Genomic DNA, 17591 nt, shown 5'->3' with positions numbered 1-17591 from the left:
TCAAATCAAAAAAATATGCAAAAGTAAAAAAAGAAATGAATTACTCTTCCATGACAAAAAAGAATGAACACAGCAGCAAAAAACATTAAGGTAGAATAAATGAAGGGAAGCAAAAATTTATTGGTACGAAACGTATAGTCTGACTGCATTACACATACACAAGTATGTGTGAGCGACCAAAAATCCACACAAAATCCATGGTATCGTGCTTATTACATGAATGATAGAAAATCAAAGTTGTCCATGCCGGGAAACGTGCTTCCGGACTTAAAACAAACGACTAAAACTAGAATCTTGAATCATGTATGATGTCTTCACGCCTTGCTTTTCTTTGCGATGTCGCGGATTTTGTTCTTCACACATTCGAGCGTGTTGGTAGGTGAGAGAACCAACTCGGCGACGAGACGCCTTCTCCTTGCATTAACCGTGCCCTGCAATTTTTAGAACAAGGTTTAATGAATAGAAGTTGGTATTATATGACAATTGTACAAGTGTACGAACAGAGAGGACAAATTACATGGGTAAAATCGGCGGTCCATCGATCCCCGTCCCAATGCTCCATAACTTCAATCACAAAAAGGCCACAAGAGTTCCTAATATATATGCAAACATTAGTCACCGTGCACACGAACATGTCTTTCGTAAGTAGAAAATGATGAACCATAACTCACCCGTCCTCTTGTAGTGGCATGTCGATCTGAGGTATGATAGGCCACTTAGTGACGTCTGGATATTTGCCAGGTGTAATACGGTTTGCCTCGTCCATATCAATTGCTATTGCTAGTCGCTATTTGAAATAAAGTAGTAGTGAGAAACCATATGACATTTCATATGAAGAATGCTCAATGCTGGGGAGAGTACCAGTGCTTTCACAGTGTCGAGAGAGAACTCGAGAGGATAGAGCGAATCAAAAACTCGGAATTCTTTCTTGAGGTTGTGCATCACCACGGTGATCCAGTGTGTATTGCCGACGTTCAACGGGATAAACGACTAAAATGTGGAACACATTTGTAATCAGATGCAATTATGCTTGTTGAAATGAGTGTTAATGAACAAGTAAGAACATATCGTACCTTATCACGGATGGTATACTCGTCCAGAACCCTACGTACTGCTCCAGCTCTGCTCAGCGCACTATCCATGTTGTATTTCGACGGTTTAGGGTTGTCTCGTGCCTTAGCACGATCAACAAGGTATTTGGACCTCCAGGCTGGACAGAGGTGCCGATCATGACCAACGCGCAGAGCCAAATGTGTCCGATAAGCATCGATAATCTGCGTAAAATAATAGAACATTTTATTTTCATAGGTGACACCTAGATTATGCACTTAAATAGCAGGACATGGTAATAGATCTTACGTCATCCGCCGGCCATGTATGCTCAAGTACCGGTCGTATACTCTCCACAGTCACAGAGGTGCCATGTTCATTGGAGTAAACTCTTTTTGTCATATTCTTCTCAGACCGAGCAGCTGCCTCCACAAACGTAACAGTAGCATCGATGAGTTCCGGTGTCAAATCGTCCTTAACAGAGCCTTCCATGTCATTGTCACTAAACAGAGCTGCATGATAAATTACGAACGCCACGAACGGTGAGTACATGAAATGGTAGTAAATTAAGCACTAAGATAGCTACTAACGGTACCTCTAGTTGCGGTAGTGTTGCCGGATGGCTTAGTACCGCGAGCGCTTCGCTTGCCGGGCTTGTCAAGTTTAAAGGGGGATTCAAATTTCTTGGGAGAAGTCCGTCGGCGCTTCCCGGGTATAACATCGTCTTCTTTTGCGGTTGCTGCAGACTTTTTCCCCTTGCTCTTACCCACCATCCTGTCGATAGAACTTGCAGAAATGTCAATGTCGGACGATTCTGCTCGAGGAGAATTACCTACAATCCAAGGGTTCTCTGGTGTTGCGCCGCACTCATCAGTAGGCTTCATTGTCTTGTCAACATTTAACTTGGCAGGTGTTTTCTAGTTAACAAAGAAATAATGTGATAGGTTCAGTTAACGAAAATGAAGATGCATAATTGAGATAAATGAAGACAAATAAATGAAAACATACTTCCTCGTCATCGTTGTTCTGGTTTACAACAGGCTCGTCAGGCTGTGTCAAATCAATCACCGGCTCTAGACCGTCAGAGTCATCCTTGTAAACGAATTCTTTTTTTTTCTGGCGGACCATTCTCAAAGGAATCCACTTCTAGGTCGGCATCGTTGTTGCCGGAAGCCGCAGCAGCCGCTGGCTTGTACATCACACCATTTTGGTTCAACTTCTCTAACAATCTCTGCAGTACATAAAAAATATTAATTAATGTCGGCACGGTTTTGCAACTTCAAAAATGTTGTAAACATAGAATTAAGGGTGTGTCACCTCGGCTACTTGTTCCGGTATTTCCTTCATTTGGCTGCGTATGTAATCCATACACCGCTTCATGATGAGGTTCATCATCTCGTCCGCGTTTGAGGCTAACTTGGACTTCTTTGCCCCACCAACGGTGGGCTTCATTTTTGGCTTTTCTGGTTCGGGTACTTTGCACTCCTGCGCCCTATACTCCTTGGTTATGTTGTCTTCAATTTGCATGTGAAATACAAGTATATGTGATCAATAAAAATATTAATACAACTAATTATGTTATATAAAAGATTTAAGAAGTATCCAACGTAATGAATTACATTGATGTTACCACGGCCACGGCCGTGGTCATAATCAAACTTGTCTCTCCTTGAGGCTGCAACTTCAGTCCAAATCCTCATTAGAGGTTCCATGGACAAGCTAGGATTGAATGCGCATTCACCTTCCAGAGGCTGAACCTTCTCCCAGTACAGGTACTGCATGAATATGAAAAATTACAATTAGTACTATACAGCAGGTAAATTAGCAATCATATTTTTTTTTTGCAATGGTAAAAGTCTGAAAGGTGTACCTGCAGGAGAGCTAAGTTCCCTCTCGGCCATTGGCGGAGGTGTTTGCCTTTCCTCACGTTGTGAAGGCAGTCCAGCAGAACCCGGAGGGTGAATGCATTCCAATTAATCTTGGATATACGCTTCACATCGTCCACTAATGCGTAATATTGCTTTGGTACAGTCTTGCTCGACATGGGAGCAAGAACTGTTCCAAGCAACACGAGGACAACTCTCCGAAGGAAATCTTCGTCAGCAGATTTATTTTTTGTGATGTCCACAATCAGATCATCGATGACTATGTTACCTGTGGTCTTGCTCAGGAATTGAGGCGGCACTCGATCTTTAACATCCTCACCTTCCTCACCGAGAATACCTTCTGCCGACAGTCCGTGGTTCTCCAAGGCCAAGATGCACTCAACATCCACGGCACCGAGAGACACTTCGCCAACCAAGTCTTGTACAATGAATCTGCCCTTGCTAGGATAAAAAATCTCAACCATGTACCGGATCAACAGTGTACGCATCTTCAGCGAAGGTATCTGAAGCATGCTACGGAGTGGTGTTTCGGCAAGTGCGGCCCGTTGACCAGAAGATAGACCGGCAATAAGTTTGCACCATTTTTCAACGGCGCAAACAATTTCTCCGTTGAATTCATCCATCCTGTTAAAAAATATACTTGGTTATAGTACCATAAATTATGTAACCAACTTTTTTCCTAACATATTCTTGCATAAAACATAATAATGGAATACACTATCCCACAGTAGATATAAAACTATACAACATAATTTATTCCTACTGAAACATTCAGTAGAGACACGTGCAGCACATAGAATGCCAGTTTAACAAGTACTTATTTAACCAATTAGTTTCATAATAAAAAGTAACATAATTTATCTAATCATTTATTTTCATATGGTATTGTACAAACAGATATAAGAATCGGTGACAGTGCCTAATTAACAGTAAATCGAAAAGAAAAAAACGAAATTATGCATACTGGAACATGCATCAAACAAACGTGCAACAGATACAATATTAGTCGGCGTCTCATAGTTGCAACATGCATGTCTTAGGGCATTGCTATAACTTAAAGTGACTGTGCTATAACTAACACTGATTAAAAATTGTTGTTTATTCATCAATCCAACCTACAAGTGAAAGACAACAAACAACATGCAGAAACTAATTTGCAATCGTAGGGCTATCTAATATAATACACGCACAAACAAATCTAGTGTCATAGGCCTATCTAATCTAATACACGCGCAAACAAAAAACATCTACTCCAACAGATGTAATGCGAAGATTATGCGCTAGTTAATCTTAGTCCTATCGAATCTAACACATGCACAAAGAAAAGCATCATGGATGCGGTACGGTTGCCAACATACTGGATCGCTCGATAAAGATGGAAGTTGTCGGCGTTGTAACGTGGACGCAGTTTGTCCACGACGGCCAGCACGCGCTGACGATCTGGATGTTCTCGACGATCTTGCTGGGGTTGGGCCGATGCTAGGGACGCAGCTGTCGTCGACTCGGCGGTAGGAGCTGTCGCAGACGAGACGATGCCGAGACTATATAGGAGGAGGAGGATCTCCTAGGTCGTCGTAACCACCAGGGAAAGAACGCCCGTGATCTTTGCCTTCCTTGGTTGAGGAGAGACAGTACGTGCTCCTAAATTAAAGGGATAGGCTTCCCACGCTCGAGTTTTTTTGTAGATTCCGATCCGGGAATTGTGTAACAAATCGCAGCTGCTCCTCTCTTTGAGCGACGAGGGGCTCGTTTCATGTACTTTTTTTCTTTTCTTTTTCATATTAGAAAATTTTGATATCAAATAATTATTTCAACTCAACGAAATGGCCCCAAATTTTTTTCACACAATGGGATGACCATGGACATCATGCATGCCAATTCTCATCGATTTCCGACACTCGATGCATTTACTAGGATTTTGCCGGCGAAAAGAACCCGAAACGCTGCCCGGACGTGACGCAATGTTCGTTCGGTGTCAGGAATGGCTCACATGTTGCATGGGTGCCTACATTGGGTATCCTCACATGGTGCCAAAGTTTGGTGTCATTTCATGCAGGCCAGCACATAGCACATGTGCAATCACCATCATTCGGGTCTGCAAGAGGGGGAGCCCGAAGGACGTTGTTTTTCTGGACTCAACGAAATGGCCCCAATTTTTTTTCACACAATGGGATGACCATGGACATCATGCATGCCAGTTCTCATCAATTTCCAACGCTCGATGCATTTACTAGGATTTTGCCGGTGAAAAGAACCCGAAACGCTACCCGGACGTGACGCAACGTTCGTTCGGTGTCAGGATAGCTCACATGTTGCATGGGGGCCTACATTGGGCATCCTCACATGGTGCCAAAGTTTGGTGTCATTTCATGCAGGCCAGCACATAGCACATGTGCAATCACCATCATTCGGGTCTGCCGTAGGGGGAGCCCGAAGGACGTTGTTTTTCTGGACTCAACCAAATGGCCCCAAATTTTTTTCACACAATGGGATGACCATGGACATCATGCATGCCAATTCTCATCGATTTCCGACACTCGATGCATTTACTAGGATTTTGCCAGCGAAAAGAACCCGAAACGCTGCCCGGACGTGACGCAACGTTCGTTCAGTGTCAGGATGGCTCACATGTTGCATGGGGGCCTACATTGGGCATCCTCACATGGTGCCAAAGTTTGGTGTCATTTCATGCAGGCCAGCACATAGCACATGTGCAATCACCATCATTCGGGTCTGCCGGAGGGGGAGCCCGAAGGACGTTTTTTTCTGGACTCAACCAAATGGCCCCAAATTGTTTTCACACAATGGGATGACCATGGACATCATGCATGCCAATTCTCATCGATTTCCGACACTCGATGCATTTACTAGGATTTTGCCGGCGAAAAGAACCCGAAACGCTGCCCGGACGTGACGCAATGTTCGTTCGGTGTCCGGAATGGCCCAGATGTTGCATGGGGGCCTACATTGGGCATCCACACATGGTGCCAAACTTTGGTGTCATTTCATGCAGGCCAGCACATAGCACATGTGCAATCACCATCATTCGGGTCTGCCGGAGGGGGAGCCCGAAGGACGTTGTTTTTCTAGAGTCAACCAAATGGAATTTTGAAAATAGAATGAAAATTGTATTTAAGAAGTGAAACAGAAGACAACATACATTCATGGAATTTTGATTTTTATAACTATAATAAGAAATAAAATACAAAACATATACTTCAATTTTAAAACTCTAAGAAGAAATAACATAGAAAAAATATATTTGATATACCTTTTTTGAAATAGAAAACAAAAAAGATATATTATAATAAAGATGAAACATATTATATTGCGTTTTTTGAATTTTAATAGTGTGAGAATAACTGAAAGAGTAAAAATATATTAGATTTTAAATTATTCTACATATAAAAAGAAAATAAATATTTGATTGAATAAGTGAAATATAAGACATTAATTTTTCGTACACATTGAATAAGTGAAATATAACACATTGAAGCAGCTCGGTTTTAAATGTGGTAATAATCTGCGCGCGGGTGAGGCTGGCCTGGGACGGCCCGCCCGAATTAGGCCCAAGCGAGCGTCGCGCCGGGCACATCCCAGTGGTGCTGGGAGTTTAGTCCCACCTCGCCAAGCGAGGGGAGCTCGCACCGGTTTATATACCGGGCTGAGCTTCCCTTTTCAAGTTCCTTTCTAAAGCGGGCAGCACATTGCCTAACCCTGTCCGTCCCAGCCCAGTGGGGCCTACTAGCTGCCTATTATCCCAATCTGGCGGGCCTGCATCCTGGCCCATTAAATGATTCGGTTGCTAGTCGTATGCTGGCCGTTGAATTGTGTAGTATGCAGCTAGTAGGCTGGCTTTTTTTTGTCATACTTCACTTTTTGCATTTGTCACCATTATTTGTTGTTCTTCAAATCACCTCATAAAAGAATATAACACAACAATTTTTCGCACATTCATGAATTTTCTAACTGTCAGAACAAATAATACAGAAAAATATCTATGTGATTCAAAATTATTTCAAAGATAAAACTAAAAAGAAATATTTTAATTAACAAGTGAAATGAAAGAGAATGTATTATCTTGCATAATTTGAATTGTAAAACTGTCGGAATTAATGAAAGAGGAAAAATAGATTTGATTTTCAAATATTTGAAATATATATAAGAAATGAAATACGTAAACATCATGGTAATGCACACATTTCTATTGCAACCAGTAATTTAGGCTAACTAGGATTGTTTTCAAACACAAATGTGAGATTATGATAACCCTGCAGGGTTAAGCTATGTATTTGAATCTAGAACCAAATTAACGCAACCTTAGAGTTGAAGAACTGGCTGATCCATATATCAATAATAATGCTATATTTTCACTTCAAGCCAGCATAAACCTATATAACCAAAAGCCAGCATGGCCTGCAGTCTACCTAACCCATCATCCTAGGCTTACAAAGTTCATGAGCACCGCAAAATAACAGCAACAACTACTAAAACATCGCAACAAAGTAAAGGCCACATCTTCAGCAGGAAGTAGAGTCTTCTTTTTTATCCTTCCAGTCTTGCCACATTGATTCTCCACCCCTGCTTCGCTGTGTACACTTCACTTGCTACTCGCTCTAGCAGTCTTGCTGCCACCTCCAGCACCTTTTTTGTGGCTCCTTTGTCTGCAAAATAGATCAATCAACAATCCAATGGCTCATTAGTTTGATTATAGAGAAAGTAGAAATTGGATTGTTTTTGAAAATAAATGGATAACATATGCATTGCATTAACAACTGCATTACATAACTTAACAGTTTGAACACATCACATTTGCACTACATAAACTTCATCAGTACATAACTTAACACTTACTGCAGTTCTCTGGGTTTGGTAGCATGGTACTATATGAACCAGCGTATTAAAAACTACAGTATTCTTGCGTATACATATGAGATAACATGGTTTGACTAAAACAGAGATTTTTGGAGTATTCACAATAGATACAACTGTTTGGTATGCTGTAAATTGTGCTGCCTAGCCATTGCATTTAAGCACTCACAAACTCTGTTTTTTTTAAAGAGGCTACATTTTTCATGCAGAGAAATAACTATAGTTTTCCCAATACTGCAGTACTAAAATCACATTTATTAGGGGCAACCAAACAGCTCACTGTAAATAAAACTAACATAATCTCAAATACTGAAGTATTCTCAAAGAACTTAGAACATAGTATGCTATCAAACGGGTCCAACTGACTCACACAGATAGACTAACTGAAGACACTGACATGCCATCACTCTGTTTTCTTGTCCTTCAACTTGTTGATGCGCTCTGAGTGACGAATGCCCATACGGATGTAGGTCTCCGCTTCAATCGGCATGGTCCTGTCTCCGAGCTGCGGGATCCCTGGACCCACAATCTGCAAGTCCGCCGGCTGCTCCTGGACAACATCATCCTGCTCCTCCTCTCCAGCACTGTCGTCCAGCAGCAGAACAACCTCCTCTTCCCCGCTCTCATCCTTGCTCTGCTCCACATCTTCGCTATCACTCTCATCCTCGCTATGCTCCACATCTTCACTATCACTGTCATCCTTTCTCTGCTCCACATCACTGTCAGAGTGAACATTGGACTGATCAACCGGAGCAGGCACCGCGAGCAACACTCCGACAAGATCTGGCACTGGAATAGGAGGGGCGCGGCGGCGGGAGCGGTACACGTACCACCTCGCACGCTAACGCGGATCCGGAGAGTTCTCCGCTTCGTTCATAGCCCAGAGGAAAACCTGGACTGGAACAACTCCTCGAGCAGGACCAAACAACGATTTCTTCTCATTGCCCGTAAGCACTTTGATGAGACCCCTACCATGGTCGATGAACATCTGCAAGCTGGGAAACCAGCTGCAGATCTCCTCCACATTCGCCCTCTTCTCCAGATCGCCCTGACAGAACTTCCCAACTGCCTCCTCCCACTTTTCTTGAGCGCGGCGGCAATCACTTGCCGACCGCGACCTCCTTCCCTTCTTGGCCCCCATCGCCGGTGACGCCAGATGTGAGATTTGAGCTCACGGAGTGAATGGGGAACAGAAGCAAAGACCTAGGGTTCGTATCTGCCAGATGAAATGGGGAATTTTTTCCCTCTCCAGCTGATAACCACGTGTGAGGCCAGCCTGGTACGGCCCACCCAAATTAGGCCCAAATCAAAGCCGCGGCGGGCACTGTCTCGGGGTGGTGGGAGTTTAGTCCCACCTCACCAACGGAGAGGAGCTCGCACCGGTTTATAAACCCACCTGAGCTAATCATCTCAAGTTCCTATCTAAAGCAGGCAGCTCATTGCCTAACCAGTCTCTCTCTGCCCCGTTGGGCCTACCGGCAACTTATATACATTCACCGCGGGCCTGCATCCTGGCCCAATGGGTTACTAGTCATATGCAGGCCGTGCGGTTTCATATAAATGCTGTTGGTAGGCTGGCATTTTTTTATTATTTATTTAATTTTTTTGCATATGTCACATGTCTAATTTTTTGCACATGTCACATGTCAAATTTTGCAAACAAGTTTGAATCATTAAATTTTCAAATTTTAAATTAAATATAAATTTTAAAAATATTTGGACCAAACATTTCCACCATGTGAGGATACCCAAACTAAATTTTTAAATTTGTATTCAATTTTTTTTGCATATGTCAAATGTCTAATTTTGCACACAAGTTTTAAACAAAATATGTCACATGTCTAATTTTTTGCATATGTCACATGTCAAATTTTGCACACATGTCAGGACCACCTCCAAATCACCTCAAATTTGGCACACATGATATCTTGCACAAACAAAGCTTGGTTTCCAAGGTTTTAAATTTTTTCTAATTTTTTTTGAGTTTACAATGACCTCTAGACTGACTGGTCAAAACATCGGTCTATACCTCAAGAGGGCATTGTAAAGTATTGTTTTTTTCCAAATTTTCTTTCATAGCCATGTTTGGCACATGTGGGTCACCATGTACAAGAAAATTTGGGTGATTTGGACGTGGTGGAAAAAATCACGTATGTTCAAAAACTGGCTTAAGTTAGACCAAATGGCCCCTCCGGAATGCGATGATTTTTTCGACCACCTCCAAATCACCTCAATTTTAGCACACATGATCTCTTGCACAAACAAAGCTAGTTTTCCAAGGTTTTAATTTTTTTTGAATTTTTTATTAATTTATAATGCCCTCTAGACTGACTGGTCAAACCATCGGTCTATACCTCAAGGGGGCATTGTAAAGTATTATTTTTCCAAATTTTCTTTATAGCCATGTTTGGCACATGTGGGTCACCATGTAAAAGAAAATTTGGGTGATTTGGAGGTGGTGGAAAAAATCACGTATGTTCAAAAACTGGCTTAAGTTACACCAAATGGCCCCTCCGGAATGCGATGATTTTTTCGACCACCTCCAAATCACCTCAATTTTTGCACACATGATCTCTTGCACAAACAAAGCTAGTTTTCCAAGGTATTAATTTTTTTTGAATTTTTTATTAATTTATAGTGCCCTCTAGACTGACTGGTCAAACCATCGGTCTATACCTCAAGGGGGCATTGCAAAGTATTATTTTTCCAAATTTTCTTTCATAGCCATGTTTGGCACATGTGGGTCACCATGTACAAGAAAATTTGGGTGATTTGGAGGTGGTGGAAAGAATCACGTATGTTCAAAAACTGGCTTAAGTTAAGACCAAATGGCCCCTCCGGAATGCGATGATTTTTTCGACCACCTCCAAATCACCTCAATTTTGGCACACATGATCTCTTCACAAACAAAGCTAGTTTTCCAAGGTATTAATTTTTTTTAATTTTTTATTAATTTATAATGCCCTCTAGACTGACTGGTCAAAACATCGGTCTCTACCTCAAGGGGGCGCTGTAAAGTATTATTTTTTCAAATTTTCTTTCATAGCCATGTTTGCCACATGTGGGTCACCATGTACAAGAAAATTTTGGTGATTTGGAGGTGGTGGAAAAAAGCACGTATGTTCAAAAACTTTCTTAAGTTAGACCAAATGGCCCCTCCGGAATGCGATGATTTTTTCGACCACCTCCAAATCACCTCAAATTTGGCACACATGATATCTTGCACAAACAAAGCTTGGTTTCCAAGGTTTTAAATTTTTTCTAATTTTTTTTTTGAATTTATAATGACCTCTAGACTGACTGGTCAAAACATCGGTCTATACCTCAAGGGGGCATTGTAAATTATTGTTTTTCCAAATTTTCTTTCATAGCCATGTTTGGCACATGTGGGTCACCATGTACAAGAAAATTTGGGTGATTTGGAGGTGGTGGAAAAAATCACGTAACCAAATGGCCCCTCCGGAATGCGATGATTTTTTCGACCTCCTCCAAATCACCTCAATTTTGGCACACATGATCTATTGCACAAACAAAGCTAGTTTTCCATGGTTTTATAGTTTTTTGAATTTTTTATTAATTTATAATGCCCTCTAGACTGACTGGTCAAAACATCGGTCTATACCTCAAGGGGGCATTGTAAAGTATTATTTTTTCCAAATTTTCTTTCATAGTCATGTTTGGCACATGTGGGTCACCATGTACAAGAAAATTTGGGTCACAATTTTTGAATTTTTTCTGAATTTTTTATGCCCTGCCCAATGCCGGTTCGAAACATGCGGCTTCACGGAGCCACTATAAATTGTACAAAAGGAGATCTTTCATATTACAAATAATCAACTTGCATTTCATGAAAAAACTCCTTCATATTACAAATAATCATTACACCTTTATCCAAATGTTGTTTTTTGCACACACACACACACACACCATCTTTAAATACTTTTTTATTAGTATTTGATGAAATGATGGAATATGTGCTCAGTTATTGGAATATTTGATCATATGGTGGAGTATTTGCTATTTTTGCTTACTCAAATGAAGGAAACATGTCATATGTGTGGATGAACAATTTCCAGTTACTTCACTAAACAACATTAATTAACTTAACGCAAAGTTTTACATTTGGTCCGATTTGCTTATGGGCAGAGCATGTTGCACATGGCCACAACATGGGAATTTATTGCACCATTGCCACAGCATGTTCCACATGGCCACATCATGGGAAGTGTTTGCAGCATGCCTGATCAGTGAAGCAACACTGATGCGGCATGTCTGATCATTGCAGCAGCTAAATTCAAGCAAATCATACATCTAAGGAACCATACATCTAAGGAACCATAATGGCAAATTTAAGGGACACAAATATAGATAGCAATATATATTACTACCATAGACAGCAGCATCCACACAGCACACTTGCTGATGCAGACCACTAGCATATTAGATATGTTTAGACCACACATCACAGTACTACACTTAGATAAAGTTCATACTAAATTACCACTAAAAGTTTCCACCATCAGAATACCACATAAAGTTCACCAAAAGGACTGAGCCTTCCTCCATCATACGACAACCAGGGTCTAGGGCAACTACATGTTAGGGTTTCTCATGACCTTGTGGAGGGCAGAATGTTGAGCCATGATCTTGTACTCATCACTGCTGATGGATGTAGCCCGACAATGTTCCATCAGATGCTCCAGCAACCCAGACCTGGGCTTGGGCCTGCTGCAGTAGGGGCACCGGTACTTGTCCGTCCTCTAGTTGTAGTACATAGCAGATCCTTGGGCCCTGATCTTCTGCACCACCTTCTCTTCAAAGGACTCGACGTTCCCCTCGACCACATCATCTCCAGATTGATATTGCACACATTAATGACTGACATTAATACATTATGCATTCAAATACTATAAACATCTAACACTAAGTCAATGCACAAATAACATTTCAGCTAGGCCTTACCTCGTACGGCTCATCCTCATCACTGTCATAAGGGTAGTAGCCAGATGAGTCCCACTTCCTCTTGTTGCCAAGAAGATCCTCCTTCTGCTATATTGTCAACCAAGCAAGTCATTTACAAGGAATTGAATTGCAGTTCAAATAATGTCATTACAAACAAGTTGATTTTGCATAATGATGGAAAGCTCCTAACTATATTGAAAAGGTGCACAGGTTACACATGGTATGTACATTTCAACAACTAATTCATAGACTATATATGAAGCTATATAGATACCAAACAATTGGGTTATGAACATACAAGTTCATTCATATGGACATACAAATTCAGATTTTGCTTTTGAACATGCATATGAAGGTATAAATGAATATCATTCCTCTCTTATTAACCAATGAGATAGCAGTTTTTGACAGACAATGCAAATAGGACCTTTATATATAACTTCACAAACATGTCAGGTTTTCATTTCATTTGTAAATATTAATAAATATTTAGTTCAGAGCAGTTCTCAATGATCACTCGTATGTCAGAATAAGTGAAATGGTGAAGCCTAACTCCTACATCTAATTAAAATATCCTAACTCCAGCATCTAATTAAAAAACACTAACTCCTAGATCCATTGGAACATTGAATCACAAAATTTACTTACATATATCATTGGATATAAATGAATCCACTACAAATAACACTAACTCATACATCTAATTAAAATATAATAACTCTTACTTGTACTGCATCATTCAGTCACACCATTTAATTACATTTATCTCTGCCTATAAATGAATCCAATACAAAAGAAACCTAACTAAACATCTAATTAAGAAACACTAACTAGTACATCTACTACATCATTCAATCACAGAATCTATATAACTGTCTATAAATGAATAATACAAATAAACCTTAACTAACCAACTAATTAAGAAACCATAACTACTACATCTACTGGATGATTCAATCGTAGATCCTACATATAACTGGCTATAAATGAATCCAATACAAGAAAACCCTAACTAAACATCTAATTAAAAAACCCTAACTACTACATCTACTGGATGATTCAATCACAGATTCTATATATAACTGTCTATAAATGAATCCAATACAAATAAACCTTAACTAATCAACTAATTAAAAACCATAACTACTACATCTACTGGATGTGATTCAATCACAAATTCTACTTATCAGTGGCTCTAATTGAATCCAATACAAAAAATCCCCAACTAAACATCTAATTAAAAAACCTAACTACACATCTACTGGATGTGATTCATTCACACATTCTACATATCATAGGCTATAAATGAATCCAATACAAAAGAAAACCTAATTAAACATCTAATTAAGAAACCCTAACTAGTACATCTACTGGATGTGACTCAATCACAGATACAACATATCAGTGGCTCTAATTCGATGCAATACAAAAAATCCCCAACTTAACATCTCATTAAAAAACCCTAACTACTTGATCTACTGGATGATTCAATCACAGAATCCAAACTTAACCTTCACTATAAATCAATCAAACATCTAAAAACCCTAACTATCAGAAGGGGATGCAGCAACTAGCAACAACCAAAAAACCTAACACCTAAATCTACTGCTTAACGAGGGTAACTAGCAATGGAGGGGACTGCTGGCAAGGATTACCTGTAGGTCCACGTGCTTGCCGCCGGCCTCCGCAGGTCCATCAGATGGGCCGCTCGACGCCGTCACGCCAAGCACCGGCATGGCTGAGTCCGCCACGACCACCTTCTTCTCCTCCAAATCCGCCGCCGCAGCGACCGATCTAGCGCGTGGGGATGCAGCACCTCCTGCACCCGCACCGCCGACGAGGGTCTGCACGGCATCTGCCACAGTCTCCGCGCCCGTCTTCTGCAGATCTCCGCCCGCGACGGCGGCTTCGCCACGGCCTTGCTCCATCCGAGCCAGAAGCAAGCAGGAGAAGAGAGGGAGGCGGCGGTGGTGAGCGAGCAGGTGGGGTGGCCGGTGAGGGAGACGATGAGGCAGAGTAGAGAGGAGGGAGAGGGAGGCGATTTGGGGGAAATGGGGTGGGCGATGCGGCCGGTGCCCGTTCGCCTCCTCTTATACTAGGGGCCTTTTTTTGGAAACTATCCATGCACACGTGCACGCGCACGTCCGCGGGGAAACGCAACCGCCAGCGTATAATACACGTACACGCCTGGCGTACAATAGTACATGGGCCGGCGCGGGCTCATACAGGGCTCTACGACTGGTCTACGCGCGCTCTACACCCACCTGAAATGACCATCGTGTCCCTAGTTATGAACCGCCATCGACGCATCTGGACCGTCCTTATGTTTTTCCCACTCGCGTTCAGCCTAGGGGGGGAGCACCGGAGCAGAAACGGTCCTTACATCTGTGTATCTACACAAATTTTCATAACGTTGCTTTCCTATGAGACATGGCGCAAGCTTTATTTGGATCTAAAATGTAATCTAAAGAGATTGCTACTCTCATGGTCCGAGAGAAGAAAAGCGTGATCAAATAGTTGTATATCCCAAGTGTATAATATGTCTCACTACATCTTGATTCATTCCTTCCCATCCGAGAGGCCTATGGTTGTTCCAAGTGCAAAGGAGATAACTCACTATGCAGCATTACGTGACATTGTCGCTGTCTATTGTGTGTACCCGGCATTGACAACCACATCGTGCATCGTCATCCTCTGGTCAGGCGAGTCATTGGAGCAGATTAAACCCCGCTCAAACACCGGTGTAAGAAAGCCATCTTCTAAGCTGTAGCAAGCAGCAGAGGAGTCTTGCAGTAGCTTTCCATCAATGACTTGGACAAGTTCTGCAGGCAATGACTGGTGAACCCACTGCCCGAGGGTTAGTTGCGCGCCAAACAATGCATCAATGGGTCTCTTTCCAGTGAAGACTTCAAGGAGCATGATTCCTTAACTGAAAACGTCACTCTTCTGTGATGCTTTCCCAAGAGACCCATACTCTGCTCAATAAAAATATAAACAAAAAAGCACACCTGCTCGACCATATTGATTTTGGTGGGAACATAATCTAGGAATGGTTTAAGAAGTAGTTGGTTGAACAACATAACAAGGGCATGCTAATTAGGTATCTGGTGCCATGTACCCAACAGTTCCAGGCATGCTCGCACATGTCATGGACTTGTCATCTAGAATCAACCTTGCAATCCAAAAGTCCGTCACATGCGCCATCATCTCCTCATCAAACAACACATTGCTAGGCTTCAAGTCACATTACAAGATCAGTTCATAGTGCTCATGGTGCAAATACTTCATTTTGCCATCGACACGTCAAGTAAGATGCCTAGTCTCTCAAGGAACCCTAGGCGCAATGAACCCTGAGATGGGTGTAGGAGCATCTCTAAGCTACCATTTGGCATGTACGGAAGCACTAGTGCACTGAAGTCAAGGTTGGAACATGTGTTGAGTATCTTTATTAGGTTGCGGTGTCGCGCCATGCGAAGCACTTGACACTCAACGTCGAAACTTCGGATTGTCTGCTCCAGCTGCATGTCAAGAACTTTTATCGCGACCACCAAACCATTGCTCAGTTGGCCCTTGAAGACTTTCCAAAGCTTTCGGAGCCTAAATGTTTTCTTCACTGAAATTATTGGTGGCACGAATGAGCTCATGATAGGAGACTATCTGATAGCCAACAACATCTGTTGGATCATCACTAGCTATGGCCTCTCTCTTAAGTTTCTTTCTAGACCATAGGTATATAGAAATGGCGACCACACCAATAACTACTGTGAGTGTTGGGAGTAGAATTTGTAGGAATTTCTTATTACTTGAGCGAGGCATGTCAAGCCATGCCAAAAATCCAAGGCGAGGAGCACCACATAGCCTATCATTCCCAGTCAAACAATGAAAGGTGAGATTTCAGAAAACACCTCCATCGGATATTTGGCCTTCCAGATTATTGAATGGGAGGTTCAAGATAGTCAAGTAGGAAAAGTTGGCAAAGAACATGGGAATGGTACCAGAGAGGTTGTTGGATGAGAGATCTAATGATGCCCAACCTTTTAGCTTTTCAAGTGTGCCCAGAATAAAACCTTTGAAGGAGTTATGCGATAGATTTATGAAAGTTAGCATATTGAGTTGGCCAAAGGATTCTAGGATCCTTCCTACCAAGTAGTTGGAAGAAAGGTCCATTTGATATATTTGATTTAGACCAGTAACATCAGACGGTAGTGCACAAGCAAAGGAATTATTTGAAAGATCTAGTTTGAGAAGTTCATCTAGGTGGAAATTCACTACCGGAATCGCACCCTATGCCGACGGCCAAGGCCGTCGGCATAGCCATGACTAGCCGTCGGGTCAGGCCTATGCCGACGGCCCCCGTCGGCATAGGGCCGTCGGCAACATATCTGTCGGCATAGCCAGGATGACCGTCGGCATAGAAAAGCCGTCGGCATAGACCCTATGCCGACGGTGGCCGTACATCTATGCCGACGGCCTTGGCCGTCGGCAACGTCATCGCCTAACGGCGGCCGCCGTCAAGTGCTGCCCAATGGCTTCTCGCCACGTGGCGAGACTCCGTTCAGCATGGGTGTGTCTATGCCGACGGCCCAGCCGTCGGCTTAGTTTGAAATTATGCCGACGGCGAGTCCGTCGGCATAGACACGCCACGTGTCAGATACTGGGCGCTCCTGGGGCAGGTCTATGCCGACGGCTTGGCCGTCGGCATAGACGTGCCACGTGTCGGCCACTGGGAGCTCACGACAGGCCTATGCCGACGGCCTAGCCGTCGGCATAGTTTCCACGTGTCGTCCACTGGGAGCTCACGCCAGGCCTATGCCGATGGCC

The 17591-nt window shown here is 42.4% G+C and overlaps 1 protein-coding gene and 1 pseudogene across 1 annotated transcript; both read right to left on the bottom strand.

The window, feature by feature from the left end:
• Positions 1 to 314: 314 nt before the first annotated feature.
• LOC141023212 (uncharacterized) lies at positions 315 to 3400 on the bottom strand. The gene is made up of 11 exons (XM_073499558.1): positions 2921 to 3400; positions 2670 to 2825; positions 2176 to 2281; positions 2059 to 2123; positions 1682 to 1967; positions 1390 to 1562; positions 1074 to 1274; positions 862 to 990; positions 672 to 787; positions 518 to 593; positions 315 to 431 (listed from the first exon to the last, which is right to left on the bottom strand). The coding sequence occupies exons 1-11, from the start codon at positions 3398 to 3400 to the stop codon at positions 315 to 317; spliced, it is 1905 nt and encodes a 634-aa protein (XP_073355659.1).
• An 11868-nt stretch (positions 3401 to 15268) lies between these two features.
• LOC109743742 (probable LRR receptor-like serine/threonine-protein kinase At3g47570) lies at positions 15269 to 17133 on the bottom strand (annotated as a pseudogene).
• Between the last annotated feature and the right edge of the window lie 458 nt (positions 17134 to 17591).

The sequence above is a fragment of the Aegilops tauschii genome, chromosome 5 (assembly GCF_002575655.3).
Source record: "Aegilops tauschii subsp. strangulata cultivar AL8/78 chromosome 5, Aet v6.0, whole genome shotgun sequence".
Classification (NCBI taxonomy): Eukaryota; Viridiplantae; Streptophyta; class Magnoliopsida; order Poales; family Poaceae; genus Aegilops; species Aegilops tauschii.
The sequence above is the reverse complement of the archived record's forward strand: the minus strand, read 5'-3'. Positions and strand labels throughout refer to the sequence as shown.

Bases quoted from the DNA above. Each gene is read 5' to 3' on its own strand.
- LOC141023212 (XM_073499558.1), bottom strand. From the start codon at position 3,400: ATGGTTGAGATTTTTTATCCTAGCAAGGGCAGATTCATTGTACAAGAC. The intron at 991-1,073 runs GTACGATATGTT...TCCACATTTTAG, and splicing joins AGTATACCATCCGTGATAAG to TCGTTTATCCCGTTGAACGT. The intron at 594-671 runs GTGAGTTATGGT...CATATATATTAG, and splicing joins ATGCCACTACAAGAGGACGG to GAACTCTTGTGGCCTTTTTG.